The sequence below is a fragment of the Danio rerio genome, chromosome 12 (assembly GCF_052040795.2).
Source record: "Danio rerio strain M-AB ecotype USA chromosome 12, GRCz13ab, whole genome shotgun sequence".
In the NCBI taxonomy this organism is placed as follows: domain Eukaryota; kingdom Metazoa; phylum Chordata; class Actinopteri; order Cypriniformes; family Danionidae; genus Danio; species Danio rerio.
Genome location: NC_141032.1, coordinates 692,559 through 718,374, shown reverse-complemented (window position 1 = coordinate 718,374; position 25,816 = coordinate 692,559). Strand labels below are relative to the sequence as shown.

Here is a 25,816-nt window from a genome sequence, read left to right as displayed (position 1 = left end):
TCAGACCAATCGCAACAGAGCAGAGTAAAGCCTTCTAACCAATTAGAGCAAAGTAGACTCATTAAACCACAGCAGACTCATCTAACCAATCAGAGCAGGGCAAAGCCATCCAACCAATCAGAGAAGTGTAGAGCATTCTGACCAATCAGATAAAAGAAGGGTCGTTTGACCAATCAGTATGGCAACCTGATCAACTGATCAATCGGAGAAGAATCATCTTATATAAACGATGTAGAGTAGACGTATCAAAGCAGAGTCATCCAACCAATCAGAGATGAGTAGAACCTTCTGACCAATTAGATCAGAGAAGGATTTCAACTAACCAGAGCAGAATAGACTCATCAAAACAGACTGATCAGAGTAGGGTCATCTGACCAATCAGATCTAAGCATTTTCATATGACCGATCAGTCCAGAGGAGGGCCATTTGACCAATTAGATTAGAGTATGGCAATCTAATCAATCAAAGCAGAGTAGCATCATCAGACCAATGAGAATACAAGTTCTGGAAAGGCGGGGTTTAGAAAGAGCAGATCCTTCAATCTACAGTGGAGATTCTAATGTACATTAGAGATCTGCTGTACGAGACGACGGCACTACATCTATCAGACTATAATGTGGAGCTGATGTCTGTGTGTTTGCAGTGGTTCGTCCATCAGCATCTGCCCAGCAGGACGTGGTGCAGCCGGAGCAGAATAAAGAGGATCGGCTGGTCTGCTGGCCACCCAGAGCATCTCTGCACAGAACAGGCGGCGGCAGCTCAGGTACACCACAATATGTCATTTTTGCTATATATATGAGCAATATCACACGGGTAACAGTGTGAAATGGCTGTACATGTATTGCTGTATATCGGTTCTGGTGGGAGGCTTGCATTGCCTTAGTGTCCCAGCAGTGCCTATATACAGCCATATAGCAGTGCTACAAGTGTGATATTGCGTTTATACAACAGTTCGACGGCATAATCATGTGTATAAAAAAGAAAATCAAATACGGAGAGTCTCAAAAACCCTTTTGTAAGAGAGGAACTACTTTCTTCTGACGTTCATTCACATCTGCAGCTGAACCCAGAACAGCAGAAAACGCTGCTAATTCACCAACGCCACTGTAGAGCTAGTGTTTGAGTGATTCTCTAGCGTAATGTTTAAAGTGAAGACAAAGCAGTTGATTTTGCTCACATCTGAAGATTATAAGGCTGAACAGCATGAAATGCCATCAGTCTACAGAGATTTCCCAGTATTTCTCTGCTGCAATGAGGAGATCACAATAATTAACCCTGAAAAAGCCAAAGCAAACACTAGCAGATTACTGTGGTATAAATACAGCACTACAACATACAGGAGTGAGAGATCGACTTATAGTGTCACTTACCTGTGTTATAATGATTTGATCAGCTGTAGTTTGTTATTTATGCTAAGTTTTTCCTCCCCCAAGCACTTACTATGTGGCCTCTGTCGCCATCTTGTGGCAGAAAGTCAACCGTCTCCGCTCTGCTCAGTATGACAGGCTGATGAATATTTAAAATAGGCACTATCCTTATAAATAAACTGCAGTTGCAATCTAAACAACTACATTCTCACCTGAAATGTCTCGAAAGTACATGATGTTGTCCAGCAGCTGCAATATTTGTCAGACTGTAGTGAGCTTATTGATCTGCTGTCACTCTGTGTGGGCGGAGTAATACACAAGAGTGAAGAGGCTGACGAATTGCTAAATATCACACGGCTATCAGCCAATCAGATTCGAGAACCAGACAGAACTGTTGTGTATATATAAATGTATATTGCAACATGAATACACATTCACCAGAGAGTTTGAATAGCTCTGTTTGGAAATAATTGATTAGTGTAAACTGATTGTGAGGCTTTTGTTGGGGAGAGAGTCAGGCATGAAATATAATAGGCAAATCACAAGCTAAGAAACCATTAAATAAACAGTGCGTCTTGGTTTTCTGTGCTGTCTTCAGATACAGAGATACAGTGTGTGTGTCTGTGTGTGTGTGTTGTAGTTTCAGGCAGTCAGGCAGTGGATGAGGTGATGAAGATCTGGCCTCCTCCTCCTCCTCCTGCAGCTCAGTGTGATTCCGGGTCAGAGTTCAGCTCTTCCAGTTCCAGTCTTCATCCACACACTGCAGATCCTCCAGCAGAGGTCAAAGTTCAGCAGGAACGCAAGATCAAGAGCAGCGCAGCACCACACACAGGTCAGAAATTAAGAGACACACCGCAAACAGTGAATGCATCAAGATTTAAGTCCTACATTATCCGAGTGTTCAGCTTACAGTGGCATGTAAAGGCTTCACTAGGGTAATTAGGGTAAAGTTAGGGTAATTAGGCAAGTCATTGTATAACAGTGGTTTGTTCTGGAGACAATCCCACACTAATATTGCTGAAGGGGTGAATAATATTGACCTTAACATGACTTTAAATCTATTAAGGACTGCTTTTATTCATTACACATTCATTTGTTTAGTCCTTTTATTAATCAGGGATCGCCACAGCGGAAGGAACCGCCAACTTATCCAGCATAACACACACACTCATACACTACGGCCAGTGTAGTTGATCAGTTCCCCTATAGCGCATGTGTTTGGACTGTGGGGTAAACCAGAGCACCCGGAGGAAACCTACGCCAACACGGGGAGAACATGCAAACTCCACTCAGAAACACCAACTGACCCAGCCGGGACTCAAACCAGTGACCTTCTTGCTGTAAGGCTAGATTGCTAACCACTGAGCCACCGTGTTGCCCTCATCTCCTACATGTAATTAATAAACTGTCGCTACCTGCCTTTCATATCATTACGAATATTAGATCTTGCAGGAGCAGTAGAGTCGAGAGCTGTAAAGGCTCCGCCCTCCTCTGGAAAGGGGCGGGGGGCAGCAGCTCATTTGCATTTAAAGAAACACACACACACACACACACACACAATACATGATTTACTTTGACCTAAAACTGCTTTTACAGACATGATGAGATGAGAGGTCACAGATCTAACCCTTAATAAAGATTTATGAGTATAAACATATGAATAATATGAAACATGACATGTTTTTCCCTGTCAGAGCGGAGGGAAGAGGTCTCCGCGCAGGACGTCCAGTCTGTGGTCAGTCGTCAGAAACCTGCAGCGCCAAACACAGATCCAGATGAAGAGCAGAGTCAGAAAACCGAAGAGGAGATCAGCGTGACTCAAACCACTGAAGAGGAGAAGCAGAACCGCACAGCAGCAGATCAGCACACACACCAGCACAGCGCACCACAGTATGAGTTCAGACGCTTTTCAATACCTAGCTGTGTTTACATGCCAAGATGAGGACTAGATTAATGTCCGGAGCATCTATTAAAACTGCATTCATAATTATTGCCTGAAAAGAAGTTTAATCACTCAATAAGGAATGTAGTTACTGGACTTAATAATTAATAGTTTTAAAAACCTATTTCTGATAACTGATTTATTTTCTCTTTGTCATGATGACAGTAAATAATATTTTACTTGATATTCTTCAAGACACTTCTATACAGCTTAAAGTGACATGTAAAGGCTTCACTAGGGTAATTAGGGTAATTAGGCAAGTTATTGTATAATGATGGTTTGTTCTGTAGACAATTGAAAAAAAAATTACCTTAAAGGGGCTAATAATTTTGTCCCAAAAATGGCTTTAAAAAAATGTATAACTGCTTTTATTCTTGCCGTAGTGAAACAAATAAGACTTTCTCCAGAAGAACAAACATTATCAGACACACTGTGAACATTTCCTTGCTCTGTTAAACATCATTTGGGAAATATTTAAAAAAAGGGAAAAAAAATCAAAAGGGGGCAAATAATTCTGACTTCATCTGTACATGTATATTCGAGTCCTGATCTCCCGATAACGTTCGATTCCTATTGAGTCTGAAACCACGTAATTGGGCCCAATTTCCGATCACATGATCAGATTTGGACATTCTAATGCTGCATTCACACCAGACGCGGAACACGCGAGTGATTTACATGTTAAGTCAATGCAAACGGCGAATAGACATCCTGCGGCGCGACACGCGCAAATGGCGCAGAGCGAATGATGCAAATTGCGCGGTGCGAATAGCAAGATACGCGCGAGTCGAATTGAGCGTTTGCGCGTTGAATCTCTCGAGTTCGAAAATCTGAACTTCAGCAGACATTCGCGCCGCGTTAACCAATCAGAAGCTTGCTCTTGTGGGGGCGTGATTGTGACGTAGAACCTGTTGATGGTGTCCCGGGGGAAATCCTCCAGGCGACACCGACAAGTCATCAAACTGGGCTTGGCTCAGTCAGAAGCACCGCTGAAAGCCTCCATCATCCAGGTTCAGTTTCTGGAGGAGTTTATGAGCTCACAGAGCTGCTGCACCTCTGAAAGGATGCAGTGGACGACCCTAAACGTATCGACGCTGTTTTTCAGTCTCCATAAAGCACATTAACACTGTTATTTTCTTAATTAAATCCATGTTAGCCATTTAGCTATGAAGCTAGAGTCACCGGGCAGACAGAAGCCCCGCCCATCACGCGAATCCACGTCTGTTCTGAAGTGAATTTGACGCGCGAATGAAGCGAGTAAACTCAAATGTTCACGCGGCTATTTACGCGCGAATTGCACAATTTATCCGTGCGTACCGCGTCTGGTGTGAACACAGCATTACTCAATACTGCTTAAGATCCCTTTAAATCTTAAATACATGAATAAACCTCTTTTAGTTTAGTCAATTTGTGAACTGTTATGCTATTATAAAATCACAGCGCTTCAGATCTGATTTGTTGAAAATCACTGAGATACTGAAATCATCTCTTTTAAAACTATTAAAACTGTTGACGTGTTTTTAGAAAGGTATAGTTAAGAGATAGCTAAATCATATCTTTAATGGGGCAGGTAAATCATGTTCTACTGGCCATTAGAGAGTGTTTAGCCCTGTACGTCTGAAATTGCATTCATTATGGTCTTAATGAGGTGTTAAAGTCTGTCATTTGACTTGACACCCTGATCTACAGTTAAAGTCAGAATTATTCGCCCTCCTGAATATTTTATTTCCCAATTTCTGTTTAACGGATTTCTAGAACACATTTATAAACACAATAATATCAGGAACTAATATCTATTGACTGATTTATTTTATCTTCCTCATGATGACAGCACATTAGACTAGATATTTCACTACTGTTCAGCTTACAGTGACATGTAAAGGCTTCACTAGGGTAATGAGGGTAAAGTTAGGGTAATTAGGCAAGTCATTGTATAACAGTGGTTTGTTCTGGAGACAATCCAACACTAATATTGCTGAAGGGGCGAATAATATTGACCTTAACATGACTTTAACACTATTAAACTGCTTTTATTCTAGCCCAAATAAAACTAATTAGACTTTCTCCAGAAGAACAAATATTAGAGGAAACACTGAGAACAACTGCTGAATCTGAGAAACATCATCTGGAAAATATTGGAGAAAATTCAGAGGAGGGTGAATAATTCTGACTTCAACTGTGCTTCTAGAGTCCCGGCTGCTGCTCCAGAGTTGGTTCTGAGCCAGTTTCAGGGTGCGGAGAGTGTCCAGCGGCCGTCTTTAACTCTGGATAGCGCTGTTTGGAACAGAACTGTGTGTCCTAAAGAAGTCCTAGAGGATCTGCCGCTCAACTTCAGTCTGCCGGAGACTCTGCTGCTGCCTGGAGATGGCCAGATGACTGAGGTGAGGCTTATTGGTCCATCCCAACCAATCTGAACAGCTGAAATATGCTTAGCCGCGCCCCTCCAATCGTTAGTTTGCGATTGGAGGGGGAAAGCCCCACCCACTAGTGGCCATCTCTACCTCATTAGCATAAACAGCAGCCCTGAGTGAGAAGCAGCCGTCTGTTCGTTAGCCATTAGAGTGTGCTGAAGATCATGTCAGCATAGACTGAGAGGATTATAGATGTGGAACTTTAGATGAACACAGACTGACAGAAGCATGAAGCACACTGACAACACACACACTGCTGTTTTACATCTGACACTATGGCATTTGTAGCTCCGCCCTTTTATGAAAACTTCACAATCTCATTTGCATTTAAAGCGACAGTCACCAAAACACCACAGTTAGGATCAAAATGCCTGAAAGGGTCAGTTTCAGAGCTGGAGAACATCATCTGTGTGCTGTTCTCAGCTCAAACACACACACACACACACACACACACACACACACACACACACACACTCTAGACAGTACATCTTGTAAAAAGGGGCAGAATAGGTCTCCTTTAAAGGTGCTATAGAAACTAACATGTATTGTTGTTGTTCTTCTGATGAGCAGGACGCGGCGAGCATCGGTCAGTGGGGCGAGCAGCTGGTGTTCTCCTTCCTCCAGCACTGGCATCGCAGTGGCTCCGGGCCCTCAGAAATCACCTGGTTCAACCAGAGCGGGGAGAGCGGGCGCGCCTGCGACTTTAAACTCAGCTTCTCCGACCAGGAGATCTTGGTGGAGGTGAAGACCACGGTGAGACGCGACCGTCACTTCATCCGCATGTCTGCCAATGAGCTGGACCTGGCGCTGAAGGAGAAGGAGCGCTACCATATTTACCGCGTTTACGGCGCAGGAGACGCCCAGCACGTCCGACTCTGCCGCATCCGCAATCTGGCTCAACATCTCCACTCCAAATCTCTGGAGCTCTTCTTATTCGTCTAGCCGGCGTTTAAAGGAAAACATCCCGTTATTAGAGGTTTATCATCTTATATTACTGCAGATACGCAGGTCAGTTTTACCAGTTTTGTAACTGGAGCACTTTTAGCTTAGCTTAGCATAATTGATTGAATCGGATTAGACCATTAGCATCACATTCAAAACATTACATCTTTGATTTTCCATCAGTCTTAATACACGATGTGACTACAGAGTTGAGCTTTGAATTGCAAAAAAAAAAAAAAATTTCTAAACTCTAATCATTTTTGAATGCACTGCTAATGGTCTAATCCGATTCCATTATCTATGCTAAGCTAAGCTAAAAGTGCTCCGTCAGACGGTGAGATTGGCTGAGTGGATTAAAAAATGGTAACACTCACCTGTAATCAATTACTTAAGTCTTGATGAGCTGTTAAATGAGAATATTTAATCTGAAATAGTGCAGTTGTTGTTTTATTAATGATGTCTGACCACTGTGACACTGTTCAGTTCTGCCTTTATCACTGTTTCTACTGATTCACAGCCAGTTTGTTCACTGTTCTTTCGATTTTATAGAGCTCAAGTCAGTAAATAAATGCAGTGTTTTGTAAAAGAACAGTACTTGATGTCTGAATAGATTCGGGAATATTTTTCTTTTTGGGGGGGTAGAGAGTAGAGAGTAGAGAGAATTGACAGGAAAGCATGGGGAGCAGAGAGAGGGGAAGGATCGGCATAGGACTGCGAGGCGGAATCAAACCCGGGTCGCCGCGAGCACCGGAGTGCATGTGTCAACGCGCTAACCACTACACCACTGGCGCCGACTAAATCAATATTCATTAACTAGTCTTTTTATTTGGTAATTTACTCTTTACAATAAGATGTCAAGTGTTCAGTGCATAAATTAACAATGAACAATGCAATTTGAGATTAGTTTACTAAACTCTGTCTGATGATATTTTTAAATGAACATGACCTGATTTTAGCCTAGAATGATCAGAATATTAACAGCATTACAACCATTTTTGGTTAGTATGTAATATATTAAATAATATAAAAAACATAATATAATATATAAAATAACCAAATGAGAAACTATAAACAATTAAACCATAAATACAAAAAATTAAATGAAGTATTCTTGAGTGAAATGTTCAGTTCTGATCATGAAAAATGGGCACAAAAACAATGTTGCTTATATTTCAAATATTAGTCCCTTCATTAATTCGGGGTCGCCACAGCGGAATGAACCACCAACTTATCCATCATATGTTTTACACAGCGGATGCCCTTCCAGCTGCAACCCATCACTAGGAAACATCCATATACATTCATACACTACGGACAATTTAGTCTACCCAATTCCCCTATAGCGCATGTGTTTGGACTGTAACCGGAGCACCCGGAGGAAACCCACACCAACACGGGGAGAACATGCAAACTCCACACAGAAACACCAACTGACCCTGCCGGTACTTAAACCAGCGACCTTCTTGCTGTGAGGTGAATGTGCTACCCACCGTGCTGCCCTTTTAAAATATTTTACAAATGTAAATTACATTAGAAATAATAATATTAGTATACAATATATATATATAATTATTTATATTATACTTTTGTTGATTGTATTTATACATAGGGGTAGAGAGAGATTATTAATGGTAATGTGTTTAATGTTTGTAATGGTAACATGTTTAGCATATTTTTTTAATTGCTGAGGATTTCCTTGTAACATTTTTTTTCATTCTCACAACGTTCTGGGAACGTTATTTTATGGTTGTAAACTAAATAAAATAAAAACAGCGTTCCCCTAGCATTGTATGTTGGCTATGAAACCAAAAACCAACATTAGGGGAACATTTTGTTTTCTGGGTTCCTTAGTTTGCTAAAAAAGACCACATTAAAATGCACATTGAAGAGAATGTACACTCACTGGCCACTTTATTAGGTACACCTCACTAGTACCGGGTTGGATCCTACTTTGTCTTCAGAACTGTCTTAACTGTCTTGGTGGTGTACATTTTAGAAGCTACTGGAAATATTCCTCAGAGATTTTACTCCATGATAGCATCACACAGCTGCTGCAGATTTGTCGGCTGCACATCCATGATGCCAATCTCCCGTGCCACCACATCCCAAAGCTGCTCTATTGGATTGAGCTCTGGTGACTGTGGAGGCCGTTTGAGTACAGTGAACTCATCGTCATGTTCAAGACACCAGTCTGAGATGATTGAGCTTTATGACATGCTGCGTTATCCTGCTGGAAGTAGCCATCAGAAGATGGAGACACTGTGCTCATAAAGGGATGGACATGGTCAGCAGCAATACTCAGGTAGGCTGTGGCGTTGATGCTCAATTGGTACTAATGGACCCAAAGAAAATCTCCCCCACACCATTACACCACCACCACCAGCCTGAACCGCTGATACAAGGCAGGATGATCCATGCTTTCATGCTGTTGAGCCGAGCATCCGAATGTGTCAGCAGAAATGGAGACTCATCAGAGCAGCAACGTTTCTCCAATCTTCTATTGTCCAGTTTTGGTGAGTCTGTGTGAATTGTAGCCTCAGTTTCCTGTTCTTAGCTGACAGGAGCGGCACCCGGTGTGCTCTTCTGCTGCTGTAGCCCATCCGCCTCAAGGTTGGACGTGTTGTGTGTTCAGAGATGCTCTTCTGCAGAGCTCGGTTGGCTGATTAGAAATTAGCGTTAACGAGCTGTTGGACAGGTGTACCTAATAAAGTGGTCGGTGAGTGTATAAGAACAGATGACAATGACAGATTTCGGATGACTGTTTTGAGCCAAACTATGATGACAGAACTTTAAGAATCTTTTTTTTTTTTTTAGAATAATTACATTATTAAATTAATTTAATAAATCATATTTAATTACATTAAAGTAGTTCACTTCAACCGCAAGGCATTCCTGCACTGATGAAATGCATCTTCGATAAGAAAATACAGCCTCAGCGCTTTATGCAGATTCTGCCTGCTGATTCTGCCAGACTCGTGCTCCTATTGGCTGAAGTATTCAGTAGGCGGAGTGAAGTAACCTAACGCGCGCTGCTATTGGCTGATGTGCGCAGTGGGCGCGTCTCCACGGCTCTCTCGGAAGCTGTGATTGTTCCTCTGTCACAATAGAGAGCCGCAGCGGAGAGACAGGATGATGATGATGATGATTATGATGATAATGATGAAGATGAGGATAATTATGTGATATCTGTATGTGATTTATCCACCGGGGGAACAGCGGAGATTCACGGGAGCGGTTTAACGGTGAGTTTGAGCTTCATTTGATCACTGCAGCAGATCCCTCCGCTCATGCAGATGCAGGAACAGCAGACGTTACATTACACAGCACTGCGGAGGGAAATCTCCGTCAATATCGCATTACAGCACTTGTTATTGCTAATAATAACGCAAATGTATTAAAGAATGCACATGAGTTGTGATATTTATGTTTTTAATTGATATTTTTAATTGCACAGCACTGCAGGAAGAACACAGCAGAAGGAAATCAGCCCTAATAATCCATTAATAACACTTATTGCTACTAATAATACTAATGCAATTTGATTAAAGCGTGTACATGAGTGATAAATAATAAAAATTCATATATTTATTGATGTGTTCAAATTGCTCAGCGCTGCAGGAACAACACAGCAAGAAAATAATCATAAATACATTAATAGAACAGTTATTGTTGTTAATATTATTGTCATTATTATTATTAATAACTGATAGAAGAATGTACATGAGTAATAATTATTCCAAACAATTACTGACGCGTTCAAATTGCACAGCACTGCAGGAACAGCTGAGAATTAACATTAATAATGCTGAGAAATTACATTAATAATACATTATAACACTATACTAATAATAATAATAATACATTTGATTGATGTACATGAGTAATAATAATTATTAAAATAAAAAAGTGACATGTTGAAAATGCAGGAACATAACTGCAAGACAATAATACTAAATAATTATAACAGTTGCTATTAATATTGTTATTAAGAATAATAATAATAATTTTGATCGAAGAATGTATGAGTAATAATAGTTAAAAATAATTATTAATGTGTTTAAATTGCACAGCACTGCAGGAACAACACAGCAAGAAAATAAGCATGAATGACTCACTGTTATTATTAAAAATATTATTGTTAATAATAATAATACATTTGATTGATGTACATGAGAAATAATAAAAATATAAATATTAAATAAACAAATACTGACGTGTTTAAATTGCACAGCACTGCAGGAACACAACAGCAAGAAAATAAGCATGAATAAATAACTATAGCAGTTATTGTTATTAATACTGTTATTAAAAATAATAATAATAAATTCATTGAAGAATGTAAGTAATTACCATTATTTTTAATCATAAAAAATAATTATTATAGTTATTATTGTTAATAATAATAATAATAATAATAATAACAATAATAATACAAATTGACTAAGGAATGTACATGAGTAATAATAATTATTATTATTTTAAATCTTAACCTTTATATTGCACAGCACTGCAGGAACATCACAGGAAGAAAATAACCATAAATAAATAATTATAAGTTATTGTTATTAATATTGTTAATAATAATAAAACATTGATTGAAGAATCTACACAAGTAATAATATATATTACACAGCACTGCAGAAACATGCTAACCAATAAATAAAGAACTATTCATAAATAATTAGGATTGTATAATAATAGTATTATAAAAGTATTATTATTACTATTCATTAATATGAAAATATTGAAGAATCTAGATGAGTAATAATTAATTTAAAAAATCAAATAACATGTTTAAATTGCACAGCACTGCAGGACCACATTGGCCACTTTATTAGGTACATCTGTCCAACTGCAACTCACTGCGTTTAAGCTTGTAGACATGGCCAAGAGGATCTGCTGCAGTTGAAAGTGAGCATCAGAATGGGGAAGAAAGGGGATTTAAGAGACTTTGAACGTGGCATGGTTGTTAGTATTTCAGAAACTGCTGATCTACTGGGATTTTCACGCACAACCATCTCTAGGGTTTACAGAGAATATGCTCATGGGAGATTGGCATCATGGATGTGCAGACGACAAATCTGCAGCAACTGTGTGATGCTATCATGGAGCAAAATCTCTGAGGAATATTTCCAGTAGCTTGTTGAATCTCTGCTATGAAGGATTAAAGCAGTTGTGAAGGCAAAAGGGAAACAACCCAATACTAGTAAGGTGTACCTAATAAAGTGGCCGGTGAGTGTATGTGTTGCATTCAGGCAGGATAAAGTAGCTTTGGTCATGTTCAGCATGTGTGTGTGAAAGACGGCAAACTGTGCAAAACTCTGTGTTTATGTGTGTTCGAGTGAGTGTGTGTGTGTGTGTGTATAGACAGGATGAGTCTGCAGGTCACTCAGAGCTCAGCAGCATTAAATGGATGCTGTCAGAGTCTGGATAAAAAATGAGCCGTTCCTGTGTGTGTGTGTGTGTGTGTGTGTGTGTGTGTGTGTGTGAGGCTGATGTCCTCTAATGGAGGCTAGACCTCACTGCTACTCATACCCACACACAAAACACACTCATTTGCATGCACACATATATACAAACACACTCAAACACACACGCAAACACACACATACACATATATATATAATGAAGCGCTGCTCTCTGACTAAATCAACCGTCACGCAAGATGCCTCACAGCAAGAAGGTCTCTGGTTTGAGTCATGGTTTCTGTGTGGAGTTTGCATGTTCTCCCCGTGTTGGTGTGGGTTTCCTCCGGTTTCCCCCACAGTCCAAACACATGCGCTATAGGGGAACTGATCAACTACACTGGCCATAGTGTATGAGTGTGAATGAGTGTGTATGGGTGTTTGGGTTGCAGCTAGAAGGGCATCCGCTGTGTAAAACATGCTGGAATAGTTGTCGGTTCATTCTACTGTGGTGACCCCTGATTAATAAGTGACTAAGCTGAAGGAAAATGAATGAATGAATGATCACCTGCTCTTCAGTGTTCAGACTCTGCTGTGCTGTCCATTTCTCCTGCTCATCCTTCAGATGCTTCTACATCTCCAGTTGAGTCCAGCTGTGTTTGATTACACTGATGGACTTGATCAGGAAAGCCACACCCCTGCCTATATCAGAGCTGACGGCTCACAGTGCATGTCAGAGCAGACGACAGTCATGAGGTCAGAGACACAGGGGTGGAGAGGCACAGATCTGGCCAAGTTCTCTCTCTCTCTCTCTCTCTCTCTCTCTCTCTCTCTCTCTCTCTCTCACTCACACACACACACACACACACACACACACACACACACACACAGACACAGACAGACACACACACACACACACACACACACACACACACACACACACACACACACACACACACACACACACACACACACACACACACACACACACACACACACACACACACACACACACACACACACACACACACGTCTGCTGCACTGAAGCTTCCTAAGAGCACACTGACCTCATAATCCTTAGATGGAAGACGTTTGGGACGACCAGAACCCTTCCTGGAGCTGGTGGTGGGCGAAGCGAGGCTTCATGAAACACTGAATCAGTCGAAGCAAATGTGTCGAAAGCTTATCCCAATAAAAAAATAGGATATTTTAGGGAGAAAAATACAACTTTTTTGGTAGAAATGCAACTTTTCTGTAGTGTTGGTTTGTATAATGAGGATCCCAATAGAGCAAATATTAAATTATAGGATGAAAATGCAACTTTATCTGCTGTGTTAGTTTGTGTTGTGTATCCGAATAAAGAAAATAGGATGTTTTAGGGAGAAAAATACAACGTTTTAGGGGGAAAAGCAGCTTTTTCAGCTGTGTTAGTTTGTGTAAAATGTATAACAATATAGAAAATATGGAATTTTAGGGGCAAATTTCCACATTTTAGGGGGTAAAGCAGCATTTTCTGCAATGTTAGTTTGTGTAACGAGTATCCACACATAGAAAACGTGGAATTTTAGGGGGAAAATACAACCTTTTAGGTAGAAATGCAACTTTTCCTGCAACATTAGTGTATGTAAAGAGTGATGTAAATGTTAAGTGTATCCCGATAGAGAAAATAGGATATTTTAGGGAGAAAAATGCAACTTATTAGTGGGAAATACAGCTGTTTCTGCAATGCTATTTAGTGTAATGATTATCCCAATAAAGCAAATATGAAATGATAGGATGAAGATGCAACTGCTTCTGCTGTTCGTTTGTGTAACGAGTCTCCTAATATAGATATTTAATGTTGAAATGCAGTGTTTTCATGTGCTGCAGTACTGTGAGGCTGTCTGTGGGCCAGGATGAGCTCGTCTCCGGTGGTTTCCCGTGACATTCTGGAGGAGCTGCAGCTCTACACCGCTCAGAACCTGGAGAAGCTGGAGGTCAGTAAATACTATGAGGTGATCCGGGAGCTCGGGAAGGGCACTTACGGGAAGGTGGACCTCGTCATTCATAAGATCAGAGGTACGGCGCGCTTACAGAACACCTGGAGAAATCTGATTGAAGAAAACTATCTTTATTTGAGCTCTGATTCTCAGTCCTGACTTTCATTTTCAAAGCCTCTGCTAATTATTTTATTTCCAAGATCTAAAATCCACTAGTAGGCGCTGTCTACATTTTTGCAGATCTGAATTATGTTACTGAGGGTATATTTTGTTGTACACTTTAGGTGACAAATCCACCAGACGGAGCAGTTTCATTTTTGCGAATCTGAAATATGTTGATCAGAGTAAGTTGTGTAGTACATTACAGATGACAAATCCACTAGAGGGCGCAGTCTGTGTTTTGGGAAATCTGAAAAACGTTACTTAGGGTATGTTTTGTTGTACGATTAAGGTGACTAATAAACTAGAGGGCGCTGTTTACATTTTGTGAATCTGAAATATGTTACTTTGGGAGATTTTGTTGTACATTTCATATGAAAAATCCACTAGACGACACTGTCTACAACTTTATGAATCTGAAATATGTGGATTCAAGTAGGTTTTATGGTACATTTCATATTACAATTCCACTAGAGGGCGCTGTTTGTGATTTTGCAAATCTGATATTGGTTACTTTTGGTATGTTTTTATTGTACATATCATATAACAAATCCACTAGAGGGCGCTGTCTACATTTTTGGAGCACTTTCTACTGTCCACGTGAATCTGAAATACCTTCCTTCTGAAGGTTGCATTGTACATTTCAGATACAAATCTATTAGTGGGCGTTGTTTACATTTTCACGAAAGTTAAAATAAGTTGCTTCGGGTTTGTTTTGTTGTACATTTCATATGACAAATCCACTAGAGGGCGCTGTCAGCATCTTTATGAATCCGAAATACATTGATTTGAGTAAATTTTGTAGTACATTTCAAAGGACAAATCCACTAGAGGGCGCTGTGTACAATTTTGAGAATCTGAAATGCGTTAGTTACGGCACGTTTGTTGTACATGTAAGGCAACAAAACCACTAGAAGGCGCAATTACATTGATTTAAATCTGAAATATGTAATTTTCAGATTACAAATCCACTAGAGGGCGCTGTCGACATTTGCGGATCTGAAATATGTTGATCTGCGTAAGTTATGTAGTACATTACAGATGACAAATCCACTAGAAAGTGCTGTCTACAGTTTTGTGAATCTGAATTACGTTGATCAGAGTAAGTTGTGTATTACATTACAGATTACAAATCCACTAGAGGGCGCTGTCCGTGTTTTGGCAAATCTGAAAAACGTTACTTAGGGTATATTTTGTTGTACGTTCAAGGTGACGGATCCGCTAGAGGGCGCTGTTTACATGTTTGCAATTCTGATATATGTTACTTTTGGTATAATTTATTGTACATTTCATATTACAAATCCACAAGAGGGCGCTGTCCGTGTTTTTGCAAATCTGAAAAACGTTACTAGGGTATATTTTGTTGTACGTTTCAGATCATTATTTGAGTTCTGAGCCTCAGTACTGACTCCTGATCTGAGGTGAACTATCTGCAGCTTTCAGCTAATAAATGTCACGTAAAGTGTGTTTAAGTTCTCATTGGCAGCATTTAACACTGAATAATGCACATAATCAGTACCTGAGGGGGATCATCGTCATGGTAGTTTATTCTGTTGTTCTGCTGCGAAATCACAGAAATAAAAAACAATTATAAATACTTCGTCATCGCAGATGGTTATTACAAAAACTCCGATTAGCATGGAAAAGATTGAGTTCATTGCACCGCGTGTTATGAACCTGAACTTGTTTTTGTCTCCTCATAGGTAGCAAAATGGCTCTGAAGTTTCTGAAGAAGAAAAGCACCAAGCTGAAGAGCTTCCTGCGGGAGTACAGCATCTCTCTCTATCTCTCTCCGTGTCCCTTCATCATCAACATGTTCGGCATCGCCTTTGAGACAGACGAGTATTATGTGTTTGCGCAGGAATACGCTCCTTCTGGGGACCTGTTTGACATCATTCCACCACAGGTAATGCAGTGCTGTTTAAGCAGAGTAATGCACATCAGTAAAGTCAGAAATCAACTTTTTAAAAGTATTATTATTGGTTTAGGTCACAATTCATGCTATTAACTGCTGGATTATTGCCTGTAGCAAATTAGGCAATATAAAGCCATGGATCTGGCAACCTTTGCGCTGAGAGCGATGCCTATGTTTGATTACTGATTATTGTCGATGTTGTGGTGTGCAGGTGGGTCTGTCGGAGCCGGTGGCGAAGCGCTGTGTGCATCAGGTGGCCATCGCTCTCGAATACCTGCACTCCAAAAAACTGGTGCACCGAGACATCAAACCCGAGAACATCCTAATCTTCGACAAGGAGTGCCGTAAGGTCAAGCTGTCAGACTTCGGGATGACGCGGCGCGCCGGTTCACCGGTCAAGCGTGTTAGCGGCACAATCCCATACACGGCTCCAGAACTCTGCGATACGTCCAAACACGACGGCTTCTGCGTGGACTACAGCACCGATGTGTGGGCGTTCGGAGTGCTGCTGTTCTGCATGCTAACCGGGAACTTTCCATGGGAAAAAGCGATGCCGTCTGATACTTTCTACGAGGAGTTTGTGCGCTGGCAGAAGCGGCGGACGGGTGCGGTTCCGTCACAATGGCGTCGATTTACAGACGAATCCCTGCGCATGTTTCGAAAGCTCCTAGCATTGGAGCAGGAACGCAGATGCAGCGTCAAGGAGGTTTTCGCACATTTAGGCCACCGCTGGATGCTTGATGGAACTAGCGGAAACCATCATCAATCCGTGCTCAACTCTTCATCGGAGGAAGACGAGTTGCTTGTGGATCGTATGAAGCAGCAGACCTTATCTCCGACAGCTAACACGAGCAATGCTATTGAGCCCGGATCGGCTAACCACTTCACATCTGTGTCCACCAATAGCTCGGTGTCTTCCACTAACAGCTATGAGCGTTCGGCTAGAGACAGTCCTCCGACTAGCAGGATCCTGGTCACGACGCCTATAGAAATCTGCGTCTAAATGCACAGCTGATGAAATTAACATGCGCACAAGCTGACGCACACTCCTGTGATACGCGTTCTGCTGGATATTTAGCGCTGTTAAGGTGTGGTCACGTTAGCGGGACATCAGCTACATTTCACACACTACACATATCTCAATTTTAAGCGATTTCTGTTGGTTTGCATGAAATTTCTGAGACAAAAACGTTTGTTTTGATACTAAACTCGTTACTTTCGTTAGTTGGAAATATGTGTCTTAGCCTACATTTTTACAAATGTTGAAATACGTTGCTTTGGGTATGTTTTGTTGTACATTTCAGATTACTGATCCACTAGAGGGCGCTGTCGACATTTTTGCGAATCTGATATACCTTACTTTTAGTATGTTTTACTGTACATTTCAGATTACAAATCCACTAGAGGGCGCTGTCGACATTTTTGCGAATCTGAAATATGTTCATCCAGGTAAATTTGGTAGTATATTTCATATAACAAATCCACTAGAGGGCGCTGTGTACATTTTTGCAAATCTGATATACGTTACTTTTGGTATGTTTTGTTGTACGTTTCAGATTATACATCCACTAGACGGAGCAGTTACATTTTTGCAAATCTGAAATATGTTGATCAGAGTAAATTGTGTAGTACATTACAGATTACAAATCCATTAATGGGCGCTGTCCATGTTTTGGCAAATCTGAAAAACCTTAGTTAGGGTATGTTTTGTTTTACGTTTAAGGTGACTAATCCACTAGAGGGCGCTATTTACATTTTCGTGAATTTTAAATACGTTACCTCTGAAGGTTTTGTTTTACATTTCAGATTACAAATCTAATAGAGGACGCTGTTTACTTTTTGTGTGAAACGGAAATACATTACTTAACGTATGTTTTGTTGTACATTTCTTATGACATACCCACTAGAGGGCGATGTCTACAACTTCATGAATCTGAAACGTTGATCTGAGTAAGTTTTGTAGTACATTTCAAATAACAAATTCACTAGAGGGCGCAGTCTACATCTTTGTAAATCGGAAATACGTTACTTTTGGTATGTTTTGTTGTACGTTTCAGATTATACATCCACTAGAGGGCGCTGTCGACATTTTTGTGAATCTAAAATACGTTGCATAGGGTATATTTTGTGGTACATTTCACATTACAAATCCACTAGAGGGCGCTGTCTATGTTTTTGCAAATCTGAAATACATCACTTAGGGTGTGTTTTGTTGTACGTTTCAGATGACAAATCCATTAGATGGCGCTGTCTACATTTTTGGCAGATCTGAAATATGTTGATCCGAATAACTTAGTAGTACATATCAGTTGACAAATCCACTAAAGGGTGCTGTCCATATTTTTGTAAATATAAAATGCATTCCTACAGGTAGGTTTTTGTTGTACGTTAAGGTGACAAATCCACTAGAGGGCGCTGTCTATGTTTTGTCAATCTGAAATACTATGCTTATTAACATTTTGTTGTACGTTTTAGATACATATCTTGTGCACATTCATGAGTTGTCATTTGTTGTACAGATTGGCTAGTGAACCACTGACTTCTGCGCACTGACCAGATAGTTTTACCTTATTTTTACATTACTTTAAAGTTTTTTTTTGTGGAAACGTATTAACTACAAATCGTACGCACCTTTAGGTTGTCTCGTAGCATTTATTTGGTGTTGCGCAAAAATCTTTTATTTGCTGATAATATGACATCATTAGTGTGAAAAGGAACAGAAGTAGTGTTCATACTGCCCCCTAGTGTTCATTATATCTACAGTCAAATGTATGTAAATGCTTTCGTGATTTCACAAAAATAATGTCCTAGGCACATATTTCCAGTGGATACTGTACAAATGTGCTGGAAAAAAAGGTAAACGTGACCACACCTTTGCAAAGCAGAAAATAGTTTTCCGTCGGCTCGACTAACATTCCTAACATCTTTAGAAAGAAGTCTATGAAATTAAGAAACGTTGCACTGAAACGGTGAAGTACCACGCAGGTCGTGCTTTATAATGCGTAACGAATAAATGGACAAAGCTTAAATGCAGTTCCAGCTCGGGAAGAAATACGAGGGCTTCCCAAAACGTCTCTAAAGCAATATCTGACGCAAAAAAGCCGAGGAGAATATCTGGCATCTTCATTCTTGTGAGGAATTCATCAAAACCGTTTCTGTGAATACGCAAACCGTGAGGACTGGGACTTTCTGATGAGAGCGGCTGGTGTTTGCTGTGATACTCTACTGTGTGTGTGTGTGTGTGTGTGTGTTATTTTTGTTATTTAAAGCCTTTACTTCAAGGTTTACGACACTGATCATGTCACAGATATTGCATGATGTTTATAAATCTGACTTGTAGACTGTTGCTTTACTTTAATTGATCAGGATTCTTGCTATTCTCAGAAATATATATTTTTTCAGTTGATCTGTACTGTAGTGCTTATCAAACATCAATATTTAGAGTTTATTTCATTTTAGTACTCTAGCACAGGTGTGCCAAACTCACTTTTTAAAAAGATATGAAGTTAATATTGCTGAAAATGATGTGAAGGTCTTCTGCAAGATGAATTTAAAACTATGGACAAGTGTGTTTCTTCATAACGTTTTAGAGTATTCATAGTTTCTGATGAGTTGTGTATTGGTTGTAGTGGTGAGATTGCTGTGTCTATTTGACGATTGACTGATGGAAGGTGAAATTTAGCTGTATTATCCCCAGCCCTTTTTGTCTTGACACTTTTCTATACTGATTTAATAAAGCTGTGGCGAATAAATTACCTAGAAATCAATTTGACATCAATTCTCAACTCTAGGTTAGTTTCTCAACACCAGAGGGTGCTCTAGGCTAGTATTTACCAGCAGAGGTTGCTCTAGGCTAGTATTTAGCAACATCTAGTATGGCATTTGTTGTTTAAAAACTGGCCTAGCATCCTCTGGTGTTAACAACTAGCCTAAAGTGCCATCTGGTGTTAGACAATAACCTAGAGCGCCATCTGGCGTTAAACACTACCCTTGAGTGCTGTCTACTGTTAAAATACTAGCCTAGAGCGCTGTCTACTGTTAAAATAATAGTCTGGTGTTAAATAACATCTGGTGTTAAACACTAGCCTAGAGTGCTCTCTGGTGTCTTAAAAACTAGCTTAGAGCACCCTCTGCTGTTAAACAGTAGCCTAGAGCGCCCTCTGCTTTTAAGCCTAGAGCGCCCTATGCTGTTATAAACTAGCCTAGAGCTCCCTCTGCTGTTAAACACTAGCCTAGAGCGCCCTCTGCTGTTATAAACTAGCCTAGAGCGCCCTCTGCTGTTATAACCTAGCCTAGAGCACCCTCTGCTGTTAAGCCTAGAGCTTCATCTGCTGTTATAAACTAGCCTAGAGCGCCCTCTGCTGTTAAACACTAGCCTAGAGCACCCTCTGCTGTTATAAACTAGCCTAGAGTGCCCTCTGCTGTTATAAACTAGCCTAGAGCACCCTCTGCTGTTAAGCCTAGAGCTTCATCTGCTGTTATAAACTAGCCTAGAGTGCCCTCTGCTGTTAAACACTAGCCTAGAGCACCCTCTGCTGTTATAAACTAGCCTAGAGCGCCCTCTGCTGTTATAAACTAGCCTAGAGCGCCCTCTGCTGTTATAAACTAGCCTAGAGCACCCTCTGCTGTTAAGCCTAGAGCTTCATCTGCTGTTATAAACTAGCCTAGAGTGCCCTCTGCTGTTAAACACTAGCCTAGAGCACCCTCTGCTGTTATAAACTAGCCTAGAGCGCCCTCTGCTGTTATAAACTAGCCTAGAGCGCCCTCTGCTGTTATAAACTAGCCTAGAGCACCCTCTGCTGTTAAGCCTAGAGCTTCATCTGCTGTTATAAACTAGCCTAGAGCGCCCTCTGCTTTTAAACACCAGCCTAGAGCGCCCTCTGCTGTTAAACACTAGCCTAGAGCGCCCTCTGCTGGTAAATATTATTGATTCAAGTAAGAATAACGCATCTTGTGAATCTGAAAGTGGATTTCTGGAAGGATTTTTTCGCCACAGCTCTATAGTTTAAACTAAACACAAAACAATGTGCGCAGATGTGCACCGGCGGTCTTATTCTAATATCTGCATGACATTGATGAAAAAACAAAAGACTGAACCGTTTTAAATGCGTGAGCTCTGGTGTAATGTGAATTTTCTTTTTGCTGTCACAAATTCTTGCATAATGTTTCAGAGTGAACTTGTAGTAGATGACGTAGGGCGAAACACCAAGCAGCCACATGAAGTGTTCGTTTCGTTGTCGTGTTTGTACGCTGCCGCTGATGTTGTCGTTAATTTCCCACAGAGATCAAGAAATACTGGAGAAATCCCGCAGGGTAAACGCATTAAAACAGACAAGTAAAGCCTTGAATACAAACAAACCGGGAGTTAATATTGGGATTTCTATAGTTGGTCTTTATATGTGTCCTGTTTAATGCTACACGTCTGCATGAGCTTTCAGCGTATGAATTACAATCTGAAGTATATACTCACAGCATCGACCTCTTAGCATTAAAAGTGGACCATTGATCTGTAGGAGAACATTAGTATCATGTTCACAGATACCCAATTAGTAGACATCGGTGGCCATCAGACGCATCCAGTAGTGTTTTTAATTTAGTAACGAGTTATTGAGAGTTAAAACTGTGATTGAAGCATTTGGGTTTCTGCTGATAGTTTTGATTTTGGCTGTCTGTGGGCTTTCCGTCATCAAAACAGACTCTGAAACTCGTCTAAACTCTGTCTTTGCAATACAACTGTCTTCCTGTGAGTTCAGATTTATTGGGAAATAATAAATCTTGACTAAAATGTGTTTGTGTGTCGTTGTGTTGGGTATTATTAATCACATTCACTATTATATTGTACTATTGTTATATATTTTACTTGGGGAAAAATATCTTTTTAAAACGAATTTCGTATATGGTTCGTCTCTGTTTAAATATTTTTCTTGCTCAGTTATCTTCTAAATAAAAATAGAAGAACGAATAACATTTGAGGTGAAGTGCTTCAAAACAGATCCTCTACGCTTCAACTGTGCCGAATCACGAACTGGATTCTCAAATAAAATAACAATCTAACCTAAATAAAATTAAAGTGAAATATTCCGTTTCTGGGACGACTATATTGAACTGTTTTCTGTGTTGCGTCGGTCAGTTACAATTTAGTTCATTTAATCAAATAATTTTAATAAGCAGGAAAGGTTTTACGATATTCGCAACAGCACCGAACATGTTCCCACACTACCTCAGTAGAACAAACTCGATTGGAAGGGTGAGAAAACCGACACTATTTCGCGGGAATTCTGAACTTTTTGATTTAGTGGTTAATTTGTATGAATTTGTACGATTTAATTCGTACAATTTATTACGATACGCTCATCACCCAATGATGATTGGGGTTAGGTATGGGTGTCACGCCTTTTTAAAATCGTACATTTTCGTGCGACGTAATTCTTACGAATTTATGCGAATTAGACATTAAACTGACAAAACGTAAAACACTTACGTTTTTGGCAAATGTCTAAATTAAGTTTATCTGTTTTAAAGAGCGTTTGCTCATCTTAAACTTTACTCATCATAGCTGTTAATAGCTATCTGAATTGTAATTGTTAGTGTGCAGAAAAACCGCCAGCAAAACTAAAGCCAATAGATATCTTTACGCATCTCGCACTATGCAAGTACATAGCTACACGCTTTAAAACACTCAAACGCACACCTTTATTTATTCTCATTCTTTCTTGCTTGCTTTGTCAATATATCATAGTGTTTACTGTTTAATAATCCATTTAAATTATGTAATAAATAAATAAATTAATTAATTAAAAAGCGATATTAATGGTAGGAACGCACAGTGCCACTTCACACACTCATACACTACAGCCAGTGACGGAGAAATTGTAATCTTGTCTCCAATAGTGTGCAGTGAACATATATTTGTATGTTAAGGATTTGATCTTCTCTCTAATAGTGTGCAGTGAACATATATTGGGTAAAGTGTGCAGTGAATATGCAGTAAATATCTCCAATTGTGTGCAAGTGTGCAAGTAAACATATATTGTTTAACATATGCAATGAACATGTTATTCTGTATAATCATATTAATATGTGTACAAATAAGTGTGAAGTGAATGTATAACAGTAAGAGCAAGCCTAGTAGTTAGCTGAGTACATGTAAACTTTAAACCAGCACCTAAAGGGCAAACAGCCAAGAATATACCTGAGTTCAAAAGGCACAGCCAAAAATATAGCAGGTTCACAGCACAAGACCATATCTGTGGGAAAAGTCTGCAACACTACATGTATAAAAGCAAGACAGGGACACAGAGAGGCAGAGGTTCATGGAGAGACATTTGTTTGTCTGTTAGCCTCTCGTTTTTATTGTCTGGCAATAAATCCAACTTTTGAAATCAAGACCCACTGACTCGATTGCTGATTGAAAGAAAAGGAACCGAACACGACAAATTGGTGACCCCGAGACGTGATTTGGCTAGGAGCAACGGAGTGGGGACCTCGCTGGCGGAGTCTGATGCGGGCGACACAATTGCAGTGGCCACTGTGAAAAAAGGTAAGCAATTTTTTGCTTATTTAATGAAAAATTGTGTGGCTCGACGGACTCTGCTTGTGAGGGTAAAAACACTCAAAGTGCTCTTCCAAACTTAAATAATTAATACGTTTAAAAAAGGGTTTTGATTTCAGAAGAAAATGTTGCATGCAACAATCTGTGTCTTGCTTTAAGAGGGCCTTGAGGATAAAGATAAGACATTAACAACTAATTGTTACTTATATTAAAGATTTTTGAAGGAAGTAAGGATAAAATCTTAATAGATTGTGACGATTAATAAGTTAAAACAGATTAATAAAGTAGAGAGAAGCGCGCAAAGACCTCGGAGTACCCGTTCTGTTTTAATAATAATAAATATTATGATTCAGGAGGCTGGGGGAAAAAAGGCAAAAATCCTGGAAAATGCTATTTTTACTGTAGAGCAGTAGAGATTGGAAGCAGAAGTAACAGGTCACTTAGGAAAGTGTTGAAAGCCTGTGTGTGTTGGGCTCTGTGTCCGTGAGATTGCGGTATTGAATAAGGTTAATACATGAACCCCATAGGATAAGGGGGGTAGAAAAGTAAATGCTTTAAAAAGTGTGTGATAAAATATTTTATGAACCCCATAGGATAAGGGGGGTAGAGGAGTGAATGTTTTTAGAAGTGTGTATGCAATAAAGCATTGAAGTGAATGAATGTTTGAAGAAAGAATTGTGAATAAAAATTGAGGAAAGACTTGGGAAAACTAAGTAGAATAAATGGAAAAGTTAACTAGTTAAAACAAAAAAGTAATAATAATAATAATAATTAGGCTTGTGCTGCAGCAATTAAAATTTAAAATAAAAGTGAGGGTAAAACAATAATAATAAAATAAAAATAAATATAAAAATTAAATAAATAAATTAACAATCAAAATAAATAAATAAATAAATAAACATAACATGACTAAAATAAATAAAGGATAAAATAGAAGGATAAAAAATTAATATTGATTACTGTTTAAACAAGAAAAAAAAGAAGTCACAATAATAAAAACTCAATAAATAAATAAAAATAATAATAATAAAAAAAATAATAATAAATAGAAAATAAAAATTAATTAGACGTACAAATTATATAAAATTTAAACTACTTATTTAAAGAATAAATAAACAAATAAGTAAAAAGAAAAAAATAATACTACTAATAAATAATAATAATAAATAAAAAAAAATATATAAATAAATAAAAATAAATAAATAAATAAAATTTAGATACCAAACAAGTGGAAAAAGAAAATTGATTAAAGTCAAATACAAATAATAAAAACAAAGTTTTAATTATAATAATAATAAAAATAATTATAATAATAAGAAGAACAACAATCAAGTGATAAAACGAATAAATAAAAAATAACAAAATAAAGACACATAATAGTTTACAAATAAAGAAGATAGCAATGGCAAGCTCTCCAGTAGAAATACTAGGATCAAAGTATCCATTGTGTAAAGAGCTTATTGATAAATATTCAAAAAAGTGGCAACTTAGAACTAAAAATATGATGACAATCTGGCCACAAGGTGGAACTTTTGATGTAGCATTATGTGAAGAAATGGATACTCTAATAAAAAATTATAAAAGAAAAGGTAGTAGCAGAAGGAGACAAAAACGAGATGAAAAAAGAGCAAAAGAGAGAGAAGTGTTAAACATGTTCAAAAAAGAAGGAGAAGATAATTTAAGAAATATTAAAAAGGCAAGAAAAATGCTGAAAGAGGCTGACAAAGAAACCACTGCTAAAGAGCAAATGTTTAATAGCCCTCCACCTTATTTACAAGCTGAAGGGCAATTCCCTATGCTTAAAGGGCTCATGGAGGTGTCAGGAGAACTTAAAATGGAAGGAGAGATGGAAATGGAGGAAAAACAATTAGGGGCAAGCATAAAATCAAAACGATCAGCAAATAAGCAAAATAAAGGGGCATATGCACCCTTGGATTGTTATAAACAGGCCCGTGAAGCATTAGAACAAATGAATAAACAGTGTGAGGACAAATTAGACTATAGGGAGCCAAAAGAGCAGACAAAATCATATAATAAGGAAAGGGGAGCATGGGGTGGAATTAAAGATATTGACGTGGGAAGTACAATTGGAGAAACTGAAAAACTGTTAAAAGACACATATGACAAAGTAAAACAAAAAAGGA

At 39.1% G+C, this 25,816-nt stretch overlaps 2 protein-coding genes across 4 annotated transcripts in view; both read left to right on the top strand.

Moving 5' to 3' along the window:
- wu:fj29h11 overlaps positions 1-7,251 on the top strand; it is a 71,301-nt gene extending 64,050 nt beyond the window's left edge. For all 3 annotated transcript variants that reach the window (XM_087275499.1, XM_087275500.1, XM_087275501.1), the window contains 5 exons: positions 644-763; positions 2,008-2,199; positions 3,062-3,257; positions 5,498-5,690; positions 6,291-7,251. In XM_087275499.1, the coding sequence (XP_087131625.1) occupies positions 644-763; positions 2,008-2,199; positions 3,062-3,257; positions 5,498-5,690; positions 6,291-6,662 (1,073 nt within the window). In that variant the 3' untranslated portion in view covers positions 6,663-7,251. The remainder of the gene's footprint in view (positions 1-643; positions 764-2,007; positions 2,200-3,061; positions 3,258-5,497; positions 5,691-6,290) is intronic.
- A 2,494-nt stretch (positions 7,252-9,745) lies between these two features.
- On the top strand, positions 9,746-21,909 carry bsk146 (brain specific kinase 146). The gene is given in 6 exon segments (NM_212841.2): positions 9,746-9,904; positions 13,937-14,125; positions 15,909-16,111; positions 16,332-18,122; positions 18,452-20,901; positions 20,986-21,909. Coding segments are annotated over 3 exon segments (1,158 nt in total). The 5' UTR covers positions 9,746-9,904; positions 13,937-13,962; the 3' UTR covers positions 17,124-18,122; positions 18,452-20,901; positions 20,986-21,909.
- Positions 21,910-25,816: the final 3,907 nt, after the last annotated feature.